The 20,719-nt window shown below is 50.4% G+C and overlaps 1 protein-coding gene across 1 annotated transcript in view; it reads right to left on the bottom strand.

The window, feature by feature from the left end:
• Nucleotides 1-20,719, bottom strand: part of cdk15 (cyclin-dependent kinase 15) — a 57,596-nt gene that overhangs the window by 20,170 nt on the left and 16,707 nt on the right. Inside the window, exons 2-7 of the mRNA XM_080198688.1 lie at nt 19,721-19,752; nt 10,061-10,210; nt 6,497-6,591; nt 4,334-4,413; nt 3,513-3,607; nt 1,285-1,347 (exon numbers count right to left, since the gene is read on the bottom strand). Coding sequence (XP_080054814.1) covers nt 1,285-1,347; nt 3,513-3,607; nt 4,334-4,413; nt 6,497-6,591; nt 10,061-10,210; nt 19,721-19,752 — 515 coding nt within the window. The remainder of the gene's footprint in view (nt 1-1,284; nt 1,348-3,512; nt 3,608-4,333; nt 4,414-6,496; nt 6,592-10,060; nt 10,211-19,720; nt 19,753-20,719) is intronic.

Below are 20,719 nucleotides of genomic sequence, written 5' to 3'. Positions count from 1 at the left end.
CCTTCAGTTCACACAAGCTGGGGCAGATTCCAGCTCCAGTAACTGTCAAGAGTCCTGGGCACTGCCCACACGAAGCACAGGTCAGCCTGGGAGGAGATAGCACGGTGGCACAGTGGTTAGCACTGCTGCCTCACAGCGCCAGGGATCCGGGTTCAATTCTCTGCTTGGGTCACCATCTGTGCGGAGTCGGCACATTCTCCCTGTGTCTGCATGGGTTTCCTCCAGGTGTTCAGGTTTCCTCCCACAGTCCAAAAAAACGTGCTGGTTTAGTGCTAAATTCTCCCTCAGTGTACCCGAACAGGCACCGCAATGTGGGGACAAGGGGATTTGCACAGTAACTTCATTGCAATGTTAATGTAAGCTTAATGGTGACACTAATGAATAAGTCTTAAAACTAAAAGGTTCATGGTGGGAGATATAGGAGAGATGTCTGAGGTAGATTCTTCACTCAGAGAGTGGTTGGGGCGTGGAATGCACTGCCTGCTGTGATAGTGGAGTTGGACACTTTAGGAACTTTCAAGCGGTTATTGGATAGGCACATGGAGCACTCCAGAATTATAGGGAGGGGATAGCTTGATCTTGGGATTGGACATAGCTCGGCACAACATTGAGGGCCAAACGGCCTGTGTTGTGCTGTAGTGTTCTATGTTCTTGTACACTACAGGATCAAGAGTGGCCAGAGAGTGACCAGAGCCCGGATCTGGTTGTATCACAGCTTGGTATGGCTCCTGCTCTGTCCAAGACCACAAGGAACTACAAAGTGTCGTGAACGTAGCCCAATCCATCACGCAAACCAGCCTCCCATCCATTTACTCTGTCCACACTTCCTGCTGCCTTGGAAAAGCAGCCAGCATAATTAAAGACCCTGTGCACCCCGGACATTCTCTCTTCCACCTTCTTCTGTCAGGAAAAAGATACAAAAGTCTGAGGTCACGTACCAACCGACTCAAGAACAGCTGCTGTCAGACTTTTGAATGGACCTACCTCGCATTAAGGTGATCTTTCTCTACGTCCTAGCTATGACTGTAACACTACATTCTGCACCCTCTCCTTTCCTTCTTTGTGAACGGTATGCTTTGTCTGTATAGCACGCAAGAAAAAATACTTTTCCAATACATGTGACAATAATAAATCAAATCAAATCAAACGAAAGGAGATGAGAGTGTGATGAGAGAGTGACTGGGTAGTGGGGGACCAGAGTGCTGGATTATTTCCTCTCTGGCTATGTGGTCTGGAATGTTAACAGTAGCTCCGAGGCTGTGCTGCCCCTGAATCCCAGCTTACCTTGACATTGTGAGTGTGCAGCCCTCCTGGGTGCTGGATCATGTACTGCGCCAGGTCTGTTTGCTGGTTGGGGGAGAGAGAGAGAGGGAATGAATCTAACACAGATTCAGCCGAGGGAGATTCCAAACAACCCCGGTGGAAATCCTCAAACACATTCCCAAGCACTCGCGTGTGACACACAGATCTCCCTTTCTTGGTCAGATACGGATATTCTGAACACTACCCTGTCTGTGGGTGATGTCTTCATCCATTTCCTTCCTTGCTTCATAGCATCATACAATCCCTACAGTGCAGAATGAGGCCATTTGGCCCATCGAGCCAGCACTGACCACAACCCCACCCACCACCCAGCCCCTATCCCCATAACCCCACATATTTACCCTATTTCCCCCTAACCAACGCATCTTGGGACAATTTAGCATGGCCAATCCACTTAACCAGCATACCTTTGGACACTAAGGGGCAATTTAGCATGGCCAATCCACCTAACCTGTACATCTTTGGACACTAAGGGGCAATTTAGCATGGCCAATCCACCTAACCTACACATCTTTGGGCACTAAGGGGCAATTTAGCACGGCCAATCCACCTAACCTGTACATCTTTGGACACTAAGGGGCAATTTGGCATGGCCAATCCACCTAACCTGTACATCTTTGGGCACTAAGGGGCAATTTAGCATGGCCAATCCACCTAACCTGTACATCTTTGGGCACTAAGGGGCAATTTGGCATGGCCAATCCAACTAACCTGTACATCTTTGGACACTAAGGGCCAATTTAGCATGGCCAATCCACCTAAACTGGACATCTTTGGATACTAAGAGGCAATTTAGCATGGCCAATCCATCTAACCTGTACATCTTTGGACACTAAGGGGCAACTTAGCATGGCCAATCCACCTAAACTGGACATCTTTGGACACTAAGAGGCAATTTAGTATGGCCAATCCATCTAACCTGTACATCTTTGGATACTAAGAGGCAATTTAGCATGTCCAATCCACTTTAACCTACACATCTTTGGACGCCAAGGGGCAATTTAGCATGGCCAATCCACCTAACCTGCACACCTTTGGACTGTGGGAGGAAACCGGAGCACCCGGAGGAAACCCACACAGACACGAGGAGAATGTGCAAACTTCACACAGACCCAAGACTTGGAATTGAACCCGGGTCCCTGTGAGGCAGCAGTGCTAATCACTGTGCCCTCTGTGAAGCACAAACGATTCTCTGACTGTACAGCGCAAAAACAGGCCTTTTGATCCCTCCACACCATTCCTGTCAGCTTGTGCAAGGCTCGTTCATAGGGCTCATTGAGCATGTTTCTGTATCCAACTCCATCAACCCCTCTGCTTCCCACTCTGATCAGAGGGGTCCACGCAGGCTCGGGGTGGGATTTCCCAGCCATGCTCACCCCAAGACCAACGCATCCCGCCTGAGGACCTTTGCATGGTTGCCCCTCAACCGCCACCCTCTACATCACCATGTGCTGAGGAGAGTTTATCTTCATCGGGATCCCACACCATCTCCTCTGCATCAAGCCAGGTTCTGAGAGTCTAACCGTGTGGCACACTGGTCTATCTCTGTGACCACGGCATCCACCCTCCTTCGCTGTGAACTTTCCCCCATATTCATGTCCCCGTGTGCACTGTCATCAGAAAACTGTGTGACCTCCTCAGGCCAGTGGCAAACAGGGCTGGGAGTATGGATTGGCAATGATCTAACTGGATGGGCACAAGGGGCTGAATGGCCTGCTGTTGGTGCCATGATCCTCCAGCCTGCGTGGAAATCCGAATTCATTGCAGTTTCTCTGAAATATACAGCCTACAATTCCCTCGCCCATCACCCACTTCCATTCTCCAGCATTGGCTGTCTGCCTTCAACTGCCCGGGGCTCTAAGCTCTGGACTTGCCTCCCTAAACCTCTCCGACTTTTCACCCTCTCCCCCCTCTTTCTCTCCCTCTCTCCCAACTCCTTTAAGGTCCGTTACAAAACACAAACTTTGGTTATGCTCACACACACCCACTCTGTCTCACACACACACACTCACACACATACACACGCACACTTACACTCACACACACACACACACACACTTACACTCACACACACACACACACACACTCACATGCACACACACACACACGCTCACTCACACACACTCGCTCACTCACATACACTCGCTCACTCTCTCTCTCATGCACTCTCCCACCGTTAATGAACTCACCACATATTCAAAGACGAAAGTGAGTGTTTCTTGTGTGTGGATGATGTCATGGAGTAGGACGATGTTGCTATGTTTTAAACCTTTCAGTAGCGAGGCTGCAGGAGGCAGTGGAATAACACGAAGAGACCCCAGGATAACGAGAACAGAGAGAAAAGCATCGAGAATAAAAGCTCTGCCCCGTATACAAGCAGCACACTCACCCACCCGACCATTTACAGCGTATATAACACCCCCACACACTAACGAACCCCACTGGACAGAATTACAGCGTACATAACACAGCCCCACTCTCAACCTGCCCCAGTGGAGAGAATTACTATATGTATAATACATATAAAACACACCCTCTCTCTGTACCTACCCTCACAGCAGTGAATTACGGTATATATATAAAACACACCCTCTCTCTATACCTACCCTCACAGCAGTGAATTATGGTATATATATATATAGATATAAAACACACCCTCTCTCTCTGTACCTACCCTCACAGCAGTGAATTACGGTATGTATATAAAACACACCCTCTCTCTGTACCTATCCTCACAGCAGTGAATTATGGTATATATATAAAACACACCCTCTCTCTGTACCTACCCTCACAGCAGTGAATTACGGTATATATATAAAACACACCCTCTCTCTATACCTACCCTCACAGCAGTGAATTACGGTATATATATAAAACACACCCTCTCTCTGTACCTACCCTCACAGCAGTGAATTACGGTATATATATAAGACACACCCTCTCTCTGTACCTACCCTCACAGCAGTGAATTACGGTATATATATATAACACACCCTCTCTCTGTACCTACCCTCACGGATTGCTGTGAATGGGACGCCTTCTTCCTCCTGCATCTTAATCACCTTCAAGGCCACAAGGTTGCCATTTATCCTGTGCAGGGTGAGAGATGAGTTAACAGCAGGGACAGTCACACACCGGAGTATCTCAGAGCATCAGCATAACAAATAAATTTTAAAAACCCTTCTATTCTGGTCGTAAGGCGATAAGAAAATTTAACAAGGAAAGCTTTAGAATCGGGGAGTGAGGCGTTACCTGTACACATACCCAGGCCCCATCACTCCTCCTCCCTGCCCCATTTCCCTTCTCTCAATCCCACTTCACTCCTGAGGAATACCTGAACCCCATAGCCAGCTGAATCAGAGTCCATCCCTTCCCCATGACCCTGTCAATCCTCTTCATCCTCTTATTTACCAAACTTTGCTGAATTCCGGGGAAGTGCCAGAAGATTGGAAAACGGCTAATGTTACGCCGCTGTTTAAAAAAGGGTAGCAGACAAAAGGCAGGGAATTATAGGCCGGTTAGTTTAACGTCTGTTGTAGGAAAAATGCTTGAATCAGTCATCAAAGAAGAAATAGCGAGGCACCTAGAGAAGAATGGTTTGACAGAGCAGACGCAGCACGGATTCGTTAAGGGGAAGTCGTGTTTGACAAATTTATTGGAATTCTATGAGGATGTGACTAATGCGGTGGACAGAGGGGAACCAGTGGATGTGGTGTTTCTCGATTTTCAAAAGGCATTTGATAAGGTGCTGCACAAGAGGTTGCTTTAGAAGGTTAGGGGGCATGGAGTTGGGGGTAAGGTGTTAGCGTGGATAGAGGATTGGCTGTCTAATAGGAGGCAGAGAGTTGGTATCAATGGATGCTATTTGGATTGGCAGTTGGTGACTAGTGGAGTGCCGCAGGGATCGGTGCTGGGGCCTCAGCTATTTGCCATTTATATAGGTGATCTGGAGGAGGGGGCTGAGTGTAGGGTGTCGAAATTTGCAGATGACACAAAGATGAGTGGAAAAGCAAATTGTGTGGAGGGTGTGGAAAGTCTGCAGAGGGATCTGGATAGGCTGAGCGAGTGGGCGAGGACCTGGCAGATGGAGTACAATGTTAGCAAGTGTGAGGTTATCCACTTTGGCAGGAATAATAGTAGGAGGGATTACTATTTAAAGGGTGAAAAGCTGCAGCATGCTACGGTGCAGAGAGACCTGGGGGTCCTTGTGCGTGAGTCGCAAAAACCCAGTCTGCAGGTGCAGCAAGTGGTCAAGAAGGCGAATGGGATGCTGGCCTTCATAGCGAGGGGGATAGAATATAAAAGCAGGGAGGTCTTGCTGCAACTGTACAGGGCACTGGTGAGGCCGCAGCTGGAGTACTGTGTGCAGTTTTGGTCACCGCACTTGCGCAAGGATATTTTGGCCTTGGAGGGAGTGCAGAGGAGGTTCACTAGGCTGATACCGGAGATGAGGGGGTTGGACTATGAAGAGAAACTAAATAGACTGGGTCTGTACTCGTTGGAGTTTAGAAGGATGAGGGGGGATCTCATTGAGACGTATAAGATGATGAATGGGATGGATAGGATAGAGGTAGAGAGATTCTTCCCACTCAGAAAGGACAGCAGGACTAGAGGGCACCGCCTCAAGATAAGGGGGGGCAGTTTAGAACGGAGTTGAGGAGGAACTTCTTCACTCAAAGGGTGGTGAATCTCTGGAATTCTCTGCCCGTTGATGTGGTAGAGGCTACCTCGCTGAATATATTTAAGTCACGGGTAGATAGGTTTTTGGTAGGCAAGGGGATTAAGGGTTATGGGGAGAAAGCGGGAAAGTGGAACTGAGCCACTTCAGATCAGCCACGATCTTACTGAATGGCGGGGCAGGCTTGAAGGGCTGGATGGCCTACTCCTGCTCCTACTTCTTATGTTCTTATGTTCATGTGCCTTGCCTCCATCACTCCCCCTCCTTCCACCATTACCTCCCCCTCCACGTTGCTCCCTCTATTTTTTCCTCCTACCACCACCCGCCCCCACCCCCCCCAAGTCAGCTCCTCCCATCTACCCCTCCTCCAGGAAACTGGAGGTAATCATTTGTTGGCGCTGTACTGGGTAATGTATTGCTGCCAACCAGCGCCAAAGGTTTTCAGTGCTGGAGGAGCCAGCCCGAATGGGGAAACCCCGAGGAATTCATCCTCACCTGCTAATCCCCTTGTACACCGTGGAGTAGGATCCTTCCCCCAGCTTCTCCAGGTTCAGGTAGGACGCTGCTGTTCCAAATCGCAGGCCACTTTGCTGAAACGTAGAAACTCAAGTTACAATTCCCTCTGGTGAAAGGCTCGCATTTCTACAGCGCCCTTCACAGCCCCAAATCGTTTCACCGCCAGTGGAAAGTACTCTGGAAGAGTCATTGCTGATGCATTGTGAGCAATGTGTCAGTCATCTTGTGCACAGCAAGCTCCCACAATGAAATAATCAGCTCATCAAGCCTGGGCCCAAAAACAATTGCACCTAACCCCAAGTATTTACCCTACTAATTCCCCTGACACTAAGGGGCAATTTAGCACAGCCAATCCACCTAACCTGCACATCTCCAGACACTAAGGAACAAATCAGTATGGCCAATCCACCTAACCTGCACATCTTTGGATACTAAGGGGCGATTTAGCACGGCCAATCCACCTAACCTGCACATCTTTGGACACTAAGGGGTGATTTAGCTCAGCCAATCCACCTAACCTGCACATCTCCAGACACTAAGGAACAAATTAGTATGGCCAATCCACTCAACCTACACATCTTTGGACACTAAGGGGCAATTTAGCATGGTCAATCCACCTAACCTGCACATCTTTGGACACTAAGGGGCAACTTAGCATGGCCAATACCCCTAACCTGCACATCTTTGGACACTAAGGGGCAATTTAGATGGCCAGTCCAACTAACCTACACATCTTTGGGCACTAAGGGGCAATTTAGCATGGCCAATCCACCTAACCTGCACATCTTTGGACACTAAGGGGCAATTTAGATGGCCAGTCCAACTAACCTACACATCTTTGGACACTAACGGGTAATTTAGCATGGCCAGTCCAACTAATCTACACATCTGTGGACACTAAGGGATAATTTAGCATGGCCAATCCCCCTTACCTATCCATGTTTGGACACTAAGGGGCAATTTAGCATGGCCAATCCCCTTAACCTGCTCATCTTTGGACACCAAGGAACACTTTAATATGGCCAATCCACCTAACCTGCACATCTTTAGACACTAATAGGCAATTTAGCATGGTCAATCCACCCAACCTACACATCTTTGGACACTAAGGGACAATTTAGCATGGTCAATCTACCCAACCTATACATCTTTAGACACTAAGAGGCAATTTAGCATGGCCAATCCACCTAACCTACACATCTTTGTACACTAAAGGACAATTTAGCATAGCCAATCCACTAACCTGCACATCTTTGATCTGTGAGAGAAAACCTGAGCACCCAAAGGAAACCCACACAGAGACGGGGAGAATGTGCAATCTCCAAGCTGTGACCCAAGGCCGCAATTGAACCCGGGCCCTGGCACTGTGAGGCAACAGTGCTAACCACTGTGCCACTGTGCTATCCTTAGACTTGGGGTGGTGTCAGAACACTGGATAATGGCCAGCGAGTCTTAACGGCGTTGGCAGAGGGGTGAATGTTGGCCAGGGCACCAGGGTGCACTCCCCTGGCCTTCTGAGAAGGCTGATAGGGCTTCTACTTAATGGAGCATTCAAAAGATGGCACCTCCAACAGCGCAGCACTCCCTCAGCGTTGCAGCCTCGATTTTTTTTAACTTTGCGCTCAACTCTCTGGAATGGAGTCGGCATCTTTATGGCAGGGTAAATATTCAGGGTAAACCTCTTCTGGCATCGTCAGGGTAAATATGAGGTTATCCACTTTGATAGCAATAATAGGAAGACAGCTTATTACTTGAGTGGGTGTAAGTTAAGAGAATTGGATGCTCAGCAAGACCTTGGAGTCCTCGTGCATCAGTCCCTGAAAGTAAGCGCGCAGGTACAACAGGAGTAAAGAAGGCAAGTGGTATGTTGGTCTTCATAGCGAGAGGATTTGAGTATAGGGATAGGGATGTTTTACTGCGACTGTTGGGGAGGTCACATCTGCAGTACTGTGTGCAGTTTTGGTGTCCTTATCTGAGGAAGGATGTCCTTGCTATAGAGGGAGTGCGGCGAAGGTTTACCAGGCTGATTCCTGGGATGATAAACCTTTTAGAACTGAGGTGAGGAGAATGTGTGGAATTCACTCCCACGGAAAGTAGTTGAGGCCAAAATGTTGTGTGATTTCAAGAAGAAATTAGATATCGCTCTTGGGGCTAAAGGGATATGAAGAGAGATTAAATTGGTTAGGATTATATTCACTGGAGTTTAGAAAAGTGAGAGGGGATCTCAGAGAAATTTTAAAAATTCTAACAGGGTTAGACAAGGGTGTATTCTCCCCGATGCTCCCTGATGGTGGGGGGAGTCCAGAACTAGGGAGCCAAAGTTTGAGTATGTTGTTAGGGATGTGGTTATGGGAGAGGGCATGTTGTTTAGAGGTGTGGTAATGGGATGGGGTATGTTGTTAGGGGTGTGGTTATGAATCTTTTAGGACTGAGGTGAGAAGAAATTTCTTCACCCAGAAGGTGGGGAATGTGTGGAATTCACTCCCACAGAAAGCAGTTGAGGGCCATATGTTGTGTGACTTCAAGAGGAAATTAGATATAGTTCTTGGGGCTGAAGGGATCAAGGGATATGGGGGGGGGAAGGAGGGGATCAGGATATTGAATTTGATGATCAGCCATGATCAAAATAAATGGCAGAGCAGGATCAAATGGCCTACTCCTGCTTTTAGTCTGCTGGGATAGGCACCCAATTATCACCATCACCCAGAGGCTCCGCCCAGCCTCACCCTGACCCTCCTCCCTGGCCAATCCAGTCATGTTGTTAGGGGTGTGGTTATGGGATGGGGCATGTTGTTAGGGGTGTGGTTATGGGATGGGGCATGTTATTAGGGGCATGGTTATGGGATGAAGTATGTTGTTAGGGGTGTGGTTATGGGATGGGGTATGTTGTTAGGGGCGTGGTTATGGGATGGGGTATGTTGTTAGGGATGTGGTTATGGGATGGGGTATGTTGTTAGGGATGTGGTTATGGGATGGGGTATGTTGTTAGGGGCGTGGTTATGGGATGGGGTATGTTGTTAGGGGCGTGGTTATGGGATGGGGTATGTTGTTAGGGATGTGGTTATGGGATGGGGTATGTTGTTAGGGATGTGGTTATGGGATGGGGTATGTTGTTAGGGATGTGGTTATGGGAGAGGGCATGTTGTTTAGAGGTGTGGTTATGGGATGGGGTATGTTGTTAGAGGTGTGGTAATGGGATGGGGTATGTTGTTAGGGGTGTGGTTATGGGATGGAGTATGTTGTTAGGGGTGTGGTTATGGGATGGAGTATGTTGTTAGGGGTGTGGTTATGGGAGGGGCTTGTTGTTGGGGGTGTGGTTATGGGAGGGGCTTGTTGTTAGGGGTGTAGGAACTGGAATCCTCAAGTTTCTGAGTCAGAGGTGACAGTGCTACCCACTGAGCATTCCCACAGATAGGTCTAGAGGAGGTTACAGGGGTACGTCACAGTGTTAAAGGCATGGCGTTGACAGTAGGCTTGGGGATGGGGGTCAGCTATTCGACAGTTAGGGGCAGTGATACGGAGATGAGCGTTGATGCAGCATACCCATTGGTGGCCCTGGGTGTAGGCCTTGCAGCCAATCGGAATGCTGTTGCTGCGATTCCGGTGCCCGCTGGGTTTTCGGGTCTGCAGCGTGTGGTACAGACGGGGCTCGCACACAAACGGGCTTCTTGGCGATTCAGCGACCTCAGTCAGCTGTGAAAAGAGAAAACAGCGTTCGTATCGAGACAGTGCTGGGATTATTGCCATCACCCAGAGGCTCCGCCCGGCCTCACTGACCCTCCTCCCTGGCCAATCCAGCCATGCCATGTGGTCCCCCCAGGGACACCCACACTTCTCCTGCCACTACAGCTCAGGGGTCAGAATGTGGTGGCTTCAAACCCCACTCAAGGCACTTCAGTGCATCATCCAGGAGCACAGAGAGGCAGGGAGATCCCAGCAGAGAGCCAGGGGGATCCCAGCAGAGAGCCGGGGGAATCCCAGCAGACAGCCTGGGAGATCCCAGCAGAGAGCCAGGGAGATCCCAGCTGACAGCCAGGGGGATCCCAGCAGAGAGCCAGGGGGATCCCAGCAGAGAGCCAAGGAGATCCTAGCAGAGAGCCAGGAAGATCCCAACACAGAGCCAGGAAGATCCCAACACAGAGCCAGGGAGATCCCAACACAGAGCCAGGGAGATCCTAGCACAGAGGCAGGGAGATCCAATAGAGAGTCAGGGAGATCCCAGCAGAGAGCCAGGGGGATCCCAGTTGAGAGCCAGGAGATCCCAGCACAGAGCCAGGGAGATCCCAGCACAGAGGCAGGGAGATCCAACAGAGTCAGGGAGATTGTGGCAGAGAGTCAGGGAGATCCCAGCAGACAGCCAGAGCAATCCCTGGCCGCTGAGTGTGGGAGAGGCCTGGGGTTAGGGATGTGGTTATGGGATGGGGCATATTGTTAGGGGTGTGGTTATGGGCGGGGCTTGTTGTTGGGTGTGTAGTTATGGGGGGAGCCTGTTGTTAGGGGTGGGGTTATGGGAGGGACCTGATGGGGAGGGGTTACAGTAGAGATCTGTTGGGGTGTTGTTATGGAAGGGGCCTGTTATTAGGGGTGGGTATATGGGAGGGGTGTGTGGTTCAGAGTGAGTCATGGGAGGTGCCTGTTATTTAGGGTGTGGTTGTGGGGGGCCTATTGCTAAGGGTGTGATTATGTAAGGGCCTGTTGTTAGGGGCAGGATTATGGGGGGAGCCTGTTGTTATAGTGTGGTTATGGAAGGACCTGTTGTTATGGTGTGGTTATGGAGAGGCCTGTTGTTAGGGTGTGGTTATCAAGGGGCCTGTTGTTATGGTGTGGTTATGGCAAGGCCTGTTGTTAGGATGTGGTTATCGAGGGGCCTGTTGCTAGGGTGTGGTTATGGAGGGACCTCTTGTTAGGGGTGTGGTTATGAGAGGCGCAGGGATAGGGATCGGGTTATGGCAGGAGCCTGTGGGTAGAGGAGTGGTTACAGGGGCCTGTTGTTAGGGGTGCAGTTATAGGAGGGCCTGTTGTTAGAGGTGTGGTTATGGGATGCTCATGGTGATAGGGACAGGTTATGGGAGGGGCCTGTGGGCAGGGGTGTGGTTACAGGGGCCTGTTGTTAGGGGTGGGGTTATGGGATGCTCATGGTGATAGGGACACGTTATGGGAGGGGCCTGTGGGCAGGGGTGTGGTTACAGGTGCCTGTTGTTAGGGGTGGGGTTAAAGGAGGGCCTGTTGTTAGAGGTGTGGTTATGGGATGCTTATGGTGATAGGGACAGGTTATGGGAGGGGCCTGTGGGCAGGGGTGTGGTTACAGGGGCCTGTTGTTAGGGGTGGGGTTATGGGAGGAGCCTGTTGTTGGGGGTGCGTTTATGGGCAGGGCCTATTGCTGGCACTACATTGCCCAGGCCCAAAACCAGCAGCAGCAGCCTGGGCCGTTAATAAACCCGTCCACACCTAGACACCCCAATAGGAACCTGTTGGAGAACCCCTCCCTATTTACCTCCCAACGACTGTATCGGAAAACAAGCACAGTGCAAATTTAACAAATCCCAGGGTTAGTTCCCCGGAAAGGCATTAGCTAACCGTGGTTTAATCTGAAGATTTCCAGTGTGGGCCGGTAAGTCTTGGTGATTCTGAATGCTGCTTTTAGATCTCGAGCTTGCTGAGTCTTTGGCTCCTTGACGCTGTTCGCTCTCTGCGTTCAGACCTCGCTTTCGAAAGCTTCCAGTTACTGTCACCTCTGACTGGTCTGCCCACTAGCAGCAAGCTGAGGACCACAATTCACCTCTTCCAACATATCTTTTACATAGAATTACACACACAAATCCAACTAAGGAATGTCAATACAATCCAACCAGTCCACCGGAGCCTCCTCACCATTGTTCACCCAACTCAATCAACGTAACTCTCTACCTCATTCTCCCACAGTCAGGAAACTTGGCTGGAAAGGAACATAGTTTATTACAGAATGCAAAGTGAATCCACCACTATGGTGTACACACACACTAGCACCTGCCTGTGACTACTGTTCAGCAGGCCCAGTCCTGGGCCTGCCTTATAAAAGGCTCAAATAACGAATTTCAGCTGGGCAGACCACTGCCTGTTACCAGGGGAACTCGTACTCAACCAGCCCCAAAGGGAGATCAATCAGTAGTTCCCTATGAGCCTCTTGGGGCTATCACACCCCCTTCCTCCTCCCCCTCCGAGACCAAGGGTTTCCCCCTCATTCCCATGACGATGGGGCCCTCTCTGTCACTTAGCCCTTATCTCCATCGCTTGTAAGGTCTGGTTGGGGGGAGAGGTGAGCGAACAGTCACTACCGGGGGCTCATTCTTGGTGGCAACCTCTGACTGGGTGCCCGCCACCTCTGTCTCCACGTCCGAACCACAATCTCCATCATCCGGTTCGAGAAGGCGGAGTTTCACCTCCCACGAGACGATGTGAAGGATGCCAGTCCATACAATCAGTTGTCTCTGCGGAGGGTTCCTGTGACGGAGCTGATCTACATGTCTCTTTCAGGTCTTCTCCCCAGTTTTTTCACCTATTAAGACCTGTTTTTCTGAGAATAAATCCCTGAGAGCCCTGTCTGGAGTTCCTCACGTGGACTGTATCTGCCGGTTTGAAGTCTCTCTCCAGCCTCGGACCATCGCGGCCCCTTCTCTGGGCTTTCCGTTCTAACTCGGTGTTGCTGGCCAAATTTGGGTACATCCAGCTAAGCTTAGTCAATCCATCAGTAACTCCCCTGAGGCTATTGCTGTCGGCACAATCCTGTGGTTCAAAAGGAAAGCATCGGAGCTCTGTTTCTGGAGAACCTGTGGGTTGTTTTTACATTGCCAGTTGTCTGGACGCCCCACTCAGCCAGGCTGTTGGGTGACAGGGTGTCGATGAGAGGTGCCTTATTCCATTCGTACTCATGAAGGTTGGAAACTCCCCACTGGTGAACAGGGTCCCTTTGTCTGTCACGCAAACCTTGGATATACCATGTATACCAAAAAGGACTGATGGAGTTTCTCTGTGGTGTTGTAAGAGACTATGGATGTTTCTTCAGCAGGAACTCTTCAAATGCAGACAATAAAAAATATAACAAAATTTACTCCAACTTATAAATCAGAGGAAGGGTTGAATAAAGAAACTTCATTACTCCAAACTTGGGGCCTCATCCTGGGCCACTCCGAGCTCCCCACATTCCCAACAGGTTCTTATTTACATAGCAACTTTGAAGATAGGAGCAGGAGGAGGCCACTCGTCCCTTCGAGCCTCCTCCACCATTCACTACAATCATGGCTGACCATCTAACTCAATAGCCTAATCCTGCTTTCTCCCCATAACCTTTGATCCTATTCGCCCCAAGTGCTATATCCAGCCACCTCTTCAACATATTCAATGTTTTGGCATCAGCTACTTCCTATGGTAATGAATTCTACAGGCTCACCAGGGTGAAGAAATGTCTCCTCACCTCTGCCCTAAATGGCCTACCCCGAATCCTCAGGCAGTGACCCCTGGTTTTGGGCTCCCCCACCATCGGGAACAAAGGTTTATGGTGAGTCAGCTGACTGTCACATCATTCTGTGATTGGTTCCATGGTCTACTGGGTCAGCTGACCCTTACAGCTTGTTACCATTGGTCACATTTCATCCAATACAAAGTTGTCGCTGGTTACATTCTGACAAGTGGAGGCTATCCATTGCATGTTGATCCACTCTGAGTGAACCGTTGATGAGAATTAAAAAAACATGGCGTCCATAGATAGCCCTGCGCAGTCTGCATGTCCTCACATCCAGGTCTCCACGGCCATTCCCAAGGGTGCAGCGAGGCTGCTGGTGGGGCCTTTTGGTTTTCCTGGCAGGTTTTGCATCGCTTGGCCAGGTTTTTCAATATCACTGTCTCTGCCTGGCCACCAGACCGAGCTCTTTGCAAGCCTTTCGATCTTAAAAATTCCTGGGTGGCCATTGTCCAATTCTTGCAGGATTGGTGGCTGGTCTGGATGTGGGACAACCATCTGGACTCCCCACAAGATGATGCCATCTTCTGTACTCAACTCCTGATATTTCCAGAGATGTCGTTCGGGATTTTATGGCCTCGTTGTCCTAAAACCCTAAAGTCCCGCGCGAGATCAACAAACCTTTCCATGCTCTGGCCCTCGCCCGCTCCAATTCCAGGAGGGCCAGTAAAATTCCAGCCAAGGATCCAAATCCTTTGTAGGACATCTTTGTGTCCACCACTTCAGACATAGTTTCACCAACGTAGGTTCATGGCTGGATTTGCTTGGCACGTATTGGCAGAGTGTCTATGAAGTCATGACGATTTTGTTCATATTCGGAGGTGAGTGTAGGCTGGTGGGGAGCGGCAGGTGGTACAAGCATCCATGTTCTTGACACATCTCCCTGGACAATGTTCTGAGGTACAGTCATGGGCACCTCATAGCAGTGCCAACAGTGGATCCAGTGTGTTATGATGGGAGGAGTCACCTTGAAGAGGGCCAGCAGAGGTTTGCGATTGGTTACTATGGTGAAATGCCGACCATAACTACACTGGTAGAACTTTATTACCACGAAAACCACGGCCAAACATTTTTCGATCTGGGCATACCTCCTCTCTACATCCACCTACGTGATTGGACATTCTGGATCATCCCAATGGCGTGACAATATCCCTCCTATCCCATAGGGGGAGACACTGCAGGTTACAATGAGTGGTCTCAGTGGGTCATGATGGGCTACTATGATGGCCAATGTTGTATGTCGTTTGCAAAGTCTTTCTCTTGTGGCATTTGGCACCACCATTTTTGGAACCGTATTTGCAGTCAACAAGCTCAGTATGAATTTTCTACAATAATTTATGGGACCGAGGAAAGCCTTCAACTCTGTTGTGTTCCTTGGAGAGGGATCCCCTTCCCTGGCCTTCACCTTTGACAGGGTGCAATCTATCCTTGTCAACTCTGTACCCGAGGTATGTCACCTCATTCACCTGGGACACACATCTTTCCCTTTTCAATCGGATGCCAGCATCAGAAAAAAGCCATAAGACTTCCTCCGAGTGTCCCTTTACTGTAACGCCTGAGATTAAATCGTCATCCAGAGAGGCCACCCCTCCGGGCACCCCTTGGAGGATGTTCTCCCTCGCCCTTTGAAAAATGGCACAAGCCAAAGACACCCCATAGTGCAACCAAGAATATTCCTCCAATCCTTTGTGACGTACTTCCTGGATGATTCCTCAAATTCCAGAAGGAGATAGGCATGGCTCATGTCACATCACCCAAGAGCCAGCTTCATGTATAAGTCTTCCACATGTGGCCACGGTTATCTGTCTAAGTGGGAGGCTCTGTTGACTGTCAATTTGTAATCGCCACAGAGACGGACTGAATTGTCAGGTTTCAAAACTGCGACTACCGGCGTGGCCCATTCAGCAAATTGGGCGTACATTGCCAAGTTCCTCTAGACATCCCAATTTGGCCTCTACTTTGGCATATGGGGACACCAGTCATGCCTTGAAGTATTTAGGTCAGGCCTCTGTGTAGATCTTGACCCTGGCACATCTTTCTGAGGTCTTCTGGAACATTTCCCAATGCCTTTGTATAAATTGCCAGTGCCCATTTTGAAGATCTGTTGACAATCCAGGCAGATGTTCTGTAGCCAGCCCCTTCCCATAAGGCTGGGCCCTGCTCCTTGCACCACCAATAGGGGGAGTCAGACTGTCTATCACCCTTGTGTAGTTGGGGTTCCAGTGGTCCCAACAATATATAAAGGCTCCCCAGTGTAGGTGGCCAGTCCAACCTTGATGTTCCACAGACTTAAAGGCAAGATGTCCAATCAGAACCCCTAAAGGTTTGCTTCGCAATAATAGATACAGCAATCCCTGTGGCTAGAGGGGGCCATTTACCTGAAGTGTAATCTGGATTGGGGCCAATTTGGGTGCGGTAACGCAATTTAGCTGCATCAAATCCCCATTCTCGGGCTGGTTTATTTGTAAACTCTGTCCTGAGATAGCTCTTCCCTTTGGCCTGTTTCGGTAGCCTTGCCTGGGACGGACGCAATGACTACAAGCACGGATACGTTTGTTCCTCACTGGATTGTGGAGAGACTTCCCTTCCGGTTCTGGAATCTCGCAGCCTCTGACTCCAATCGCCCTTTCTTGGCAGCAAATGGGAGAAATGAGCGTTTCCTGCGGGGGACTTGGTTTTGCAGTATGGGGGGGGGGGGGTGGTCACCCAAGGCTGAGGACGGTACCAACTTTGGACCCCTGAAGCTCCTGGGCCCCTTTTCCATGTCTTCCTGGGAATTCTATGGCTCTCTTGAGGTCGAGAGTTGGGTCAACTCTTTGGGGGGGTCGCAGTATTATTAATTCCACAGAATAACCAATCCCTGAACGGTTCCTGGAGTGCTGACCCGTGCTCACAACGTTCCACCGCAGTCTCATCAGGAACTGAGTGGCTGGTTCCCCAGGGAGTCTAGTTGCCCTGTTAAATCTGGAGCGTTGTGGTCTAACAGATGGTTTTAGGTCCGATACTATATTAACTCGTGAAAAGATTTTAAATCCAGGGATGCCCGGGCCCCACAAGTGGTAAGGAGAATGACATTCTGCTGGACACTTCTATCCCATTTTTCCTAACAAAATCTTTCATTCTTTTGGTGTACTGAGGCCAGTCCTCCACACCCACATCGTAAAGCTCCAGTTTCCAAATCAGTGACATTTCCAATATCTCTCCCTCAATGTCTAATCGGGGCCATTAAAGGGGAAAGCTGTCCGAACAGTTCCTTGTTTCTCATCACCAATATAATAACTCACTTTCCACACTATAATAAACCCAGTCAGGCATGGGGGAATCACTGACTGACCTCCCTGTGGGGCTCGTTCAGTACGAGTTCTCCTGGTAACAGGCCATGGCCCACCCAACTGGAAGGGAACATCCTTTGTTATGGCATGCACAGTGAATCCACACACCAGCCCCTGCCTGGGACTACACTTCAGCAGGCCCAGTCTTGGGCCTGCCTTATAAAAAGCTCAGGTATTTGGGTTCCACTGCCTGTTACCAGGGGAACTCCACTCATGGGGCAATCAATCAGTGATTCCCCATGGGCCTTGTGGTGGGGGGGGCAAGGGAGGGGTTCGTTATCACACCCACAATTCTGTCTGGAATATACATTCGCCTCTGTACTGTTCATCGTCCTCAGTTGACAGGCCAGAATTACCTCAAAGGAAACTCCGGTTTCACTCGGAACGCTCCACGGACTGGACTCTGATCCCGGGCAGCAGCAGAAATTTCCCCATTTCCTCCACTTGGACATTCTACCTCTCCCTGTACAGCACTCTGGGAGCGAGGCCAGAGACTCGCTGCTCAGTCACAGAGCTCCAGTCTCATGACTCCTGACAACAGGGTCCTTGTCAGGAGACCGAGAACTCTGAAACCACAACCAGCAGCAAGCCCGGCCTCTCCCGGAGCTGGGGACAGGACAGCAAAGTGTAGGAATGTCACAGCTCATCAGCGGGAGTACTTGGCCAGGTCGAATAGGTAAGAGGCTGTGAGTGGGGAGAGGGTGATTCAGGATATGGAGAAGGTGGGAGAGCAAAGGGGAAGGAATGGGGGTGCGGGGAAGGAGCTGGGATCACTGCTTGGAGCAAGGGAACAGCCCGAACAGGAACTCAGCAAAACTCCACAGGGAGAGGAGCCATTGACAGAGAGGGGTGGGGCTAGATGCTTGAAAGGGAGGGGCTACTGAGAATGGGGTGGAGCTAGAGCCCAGAGAAGGAGGAGCTAAACCTCACAGGGTGGGGCTTTTCTGTTGCCCAGGACGGGGGGCAGGCTGGAGCCATTCGTCAGTGAGGAGGGGTGGTCCCAAGGGGGAGGGACTGAAGCACAGAAAGAGGGAGGGGTCACAGCCAGACAGTAGCAAGACAGTGCAGACTGAACACAGTGAGGGCAAAAGGGAGGCCCGTCCAGCCCTAGGGTGAATAGAGGCCTGAGGGAGGGGCTGGAGGAAAAGAGGAGGGGCTGGATGAAAAGGGGAGGGGGTGGAAGAAAAGAGGAAGGGGTGGAGGGAAAGGGGAGGAGCTGGAGGAAAGGGGTGGGGCTTGTGAAAAAGGGAGGGCTTGAAGAAAAGGATGAGGAAAAGGGGTGGGGCTGGAAGAAAAGGGGTGGGGCTGGAGGGAAAGGGGAGGAGCTGGAGAGACAGGGGAGGAGCTGTGGGAAAAGGGAAGGGGCTGGAGGAAAAGGGGGCGCTAGAGGGAAAAGGGAGGGGTTGTAGGAAAGGGGAGGAGCTGGGGTAAAGGAGTGGAGCTGGGGTATAGTGGAGGGGCTGGAGTAGAGGCAGTGACTGGTGTAAGGGGGGACTGGAGTAAAAGTGAAGGGGAGTGGCAGAAGGGGACAGGCTTGAGGAAAAGGGGGAGGGGCTAGAGCAGAGGGGGTGGAGTTAAAGCCCAGTGGAACTGTGGCCTTGTGTTAGATACCAGTGAGTGGAAGTGAGACAGAGTCCAGTGAGGTGTCTGCCCTGCCCACTCCCCCTGCCCACACTCCCTACCCACTCCCCCTGCCCACACTCCCTACCCACTCCCCCTGCCCACACTCCCTACCCACTTCCCCTGCCCACACTCCCAAGCCACTTCCCCTGTCCAGTTCCTTTGCTCACTTCCTGTGCCCACTCCCAGCACCTGGTCAAGACATGCAGTGCCCTGAAACCCATAAGACGTAAGAACAGAATTAGGCCACTCGGCCTATCGAATCTGCTCCGCCATTCAATCATGGCTGATATTTTTCTCATCCCCATTCTCCTGACTTTTCCCCATAACCCCTGATCCCCTTATTAATCAAGAACCTATCTATCTCTGTCTTAAAGACACTCAATGACCTGGCCTCCACAGCCTTCTGCGGCAAAGACTTCCATAGATTCACCACTCTCTGGCTGAAGAAATTCCTCCGTTTTAAAGGATCATTCCTTTAGCCTGAGGTTGTGCCCTCTGGTTCTAGTTTTTCCTACTAGTGGAAACATCCTCTCCACGTCCACTCTATCCAGGCCTCGCAGTATGTTGTAAGTTTCAATAAGGTCCCTCCTCATCCTTCTAAATGCCAACGAGTACAGATCCAGAGTCCTCAACCGTTCCTCATACGACAACCCCCCAGGTTGTCCTTGACACAGCCCCGGTGGTGACACCTACAACCTGAGGAACCCCCTCCCCCCTCCCGTAGTGAGAGGGAGCCGCAGGTGGGATCTTTACCTCTTTATATCCAGGGTGACGGTGTGTGAGACCTGTGGGAAATAAATCACAAACTTAGTGTTCCCAAAACTGAGCACAGATATTAGTCACTCACAGAGAACCAGGAAAAGCAGATTTGAGAGCAGAGAAATTCCCACCCATCTCCCAACATCTGGAGAAAGATGGGACGGGGGGGGTGGTTGGGAATTACAACAAGTTGCATTTATATAGCCCCTTTGACGTAACGAAATATCCCCCAGCCAATTCACAGGAAGGAAAATATGACATTGAGTCACACGGGGAGGATAGAGGTCAGAGACAGAGAGAGACAGAGAGGTGGATTTAGAGAGGGAATTCCAGAGCCTGGGACTCAGGCAGCTGAAGGTACGGCCGCCAATGGCACAGCGATTAAGATCAGGCATAAGGCCGGGATTGAAAGGGGCGCAAAGAGCTCAGAGGCTGGTAGGACGGGAGCGGGTGGCAGAGATCAAGAGCGGTGAGGCCACAGAGGGATTTAAAAATCAGGATGGTCATTTTTAACCTGGGGTGTTGCTCAAGCGGGAGAAATTGCAGCTCCGGGGGGGGGGGATCGGGGAACGGGATGGAACGGTGTGAGTTACGAGGCAGGGAGTGGGGCTTTGGATAATCTTGATTTGCAGGAGGCAATTAGGAATGGGTATTAACTCTCCCAGAGTATTAACACCTGATCCTAGCTCCTGGGGATGGCAGGGTTGACTTGGGGAGAGATTGAGGGTACAGGGCCTGTATTTATTGGAGTTTAGAAGAATGACAGGTAGCACTGTATTGCCCCCTGTATTGCCCACTCCCCTACCCACATTCCCTATCCAGTCCCTTTGCTCACTTCCCCTGCCCACACCATCTGCCCGCAGGAGAAGTGGGCAGGGAGGCTGGGCAGGGGAAGTGAGACTATCAGATTCTCAGGGGGTTTAAAGTTCAAGTTAAAGTTTATTTATTAGTATCACAAGTAAGCTTACATTAACACTGCAATGAAGTTATTGT

This window comes from Carcharhinus amblyrhynchos, chromosome 11 (genome assembly GCF_965287045.1).
Source record: "Carcharhinus amblyrhynchos chromosome 11, sCarAmb.v2.hapA, whole genome shotgun sequence".
Classification (NCBI taxonomy): domain Eukaryota; kingdom Metazoa; phylum Chordata; class Chondrichthyes; order Carcharhiniformes; family Carcharhinidae; genus Carcharhinus; species Carcharhinus amblyrhynchos.
This window is presented reverse-complemented; position numbering and strand designations above follow the sequence as displayed.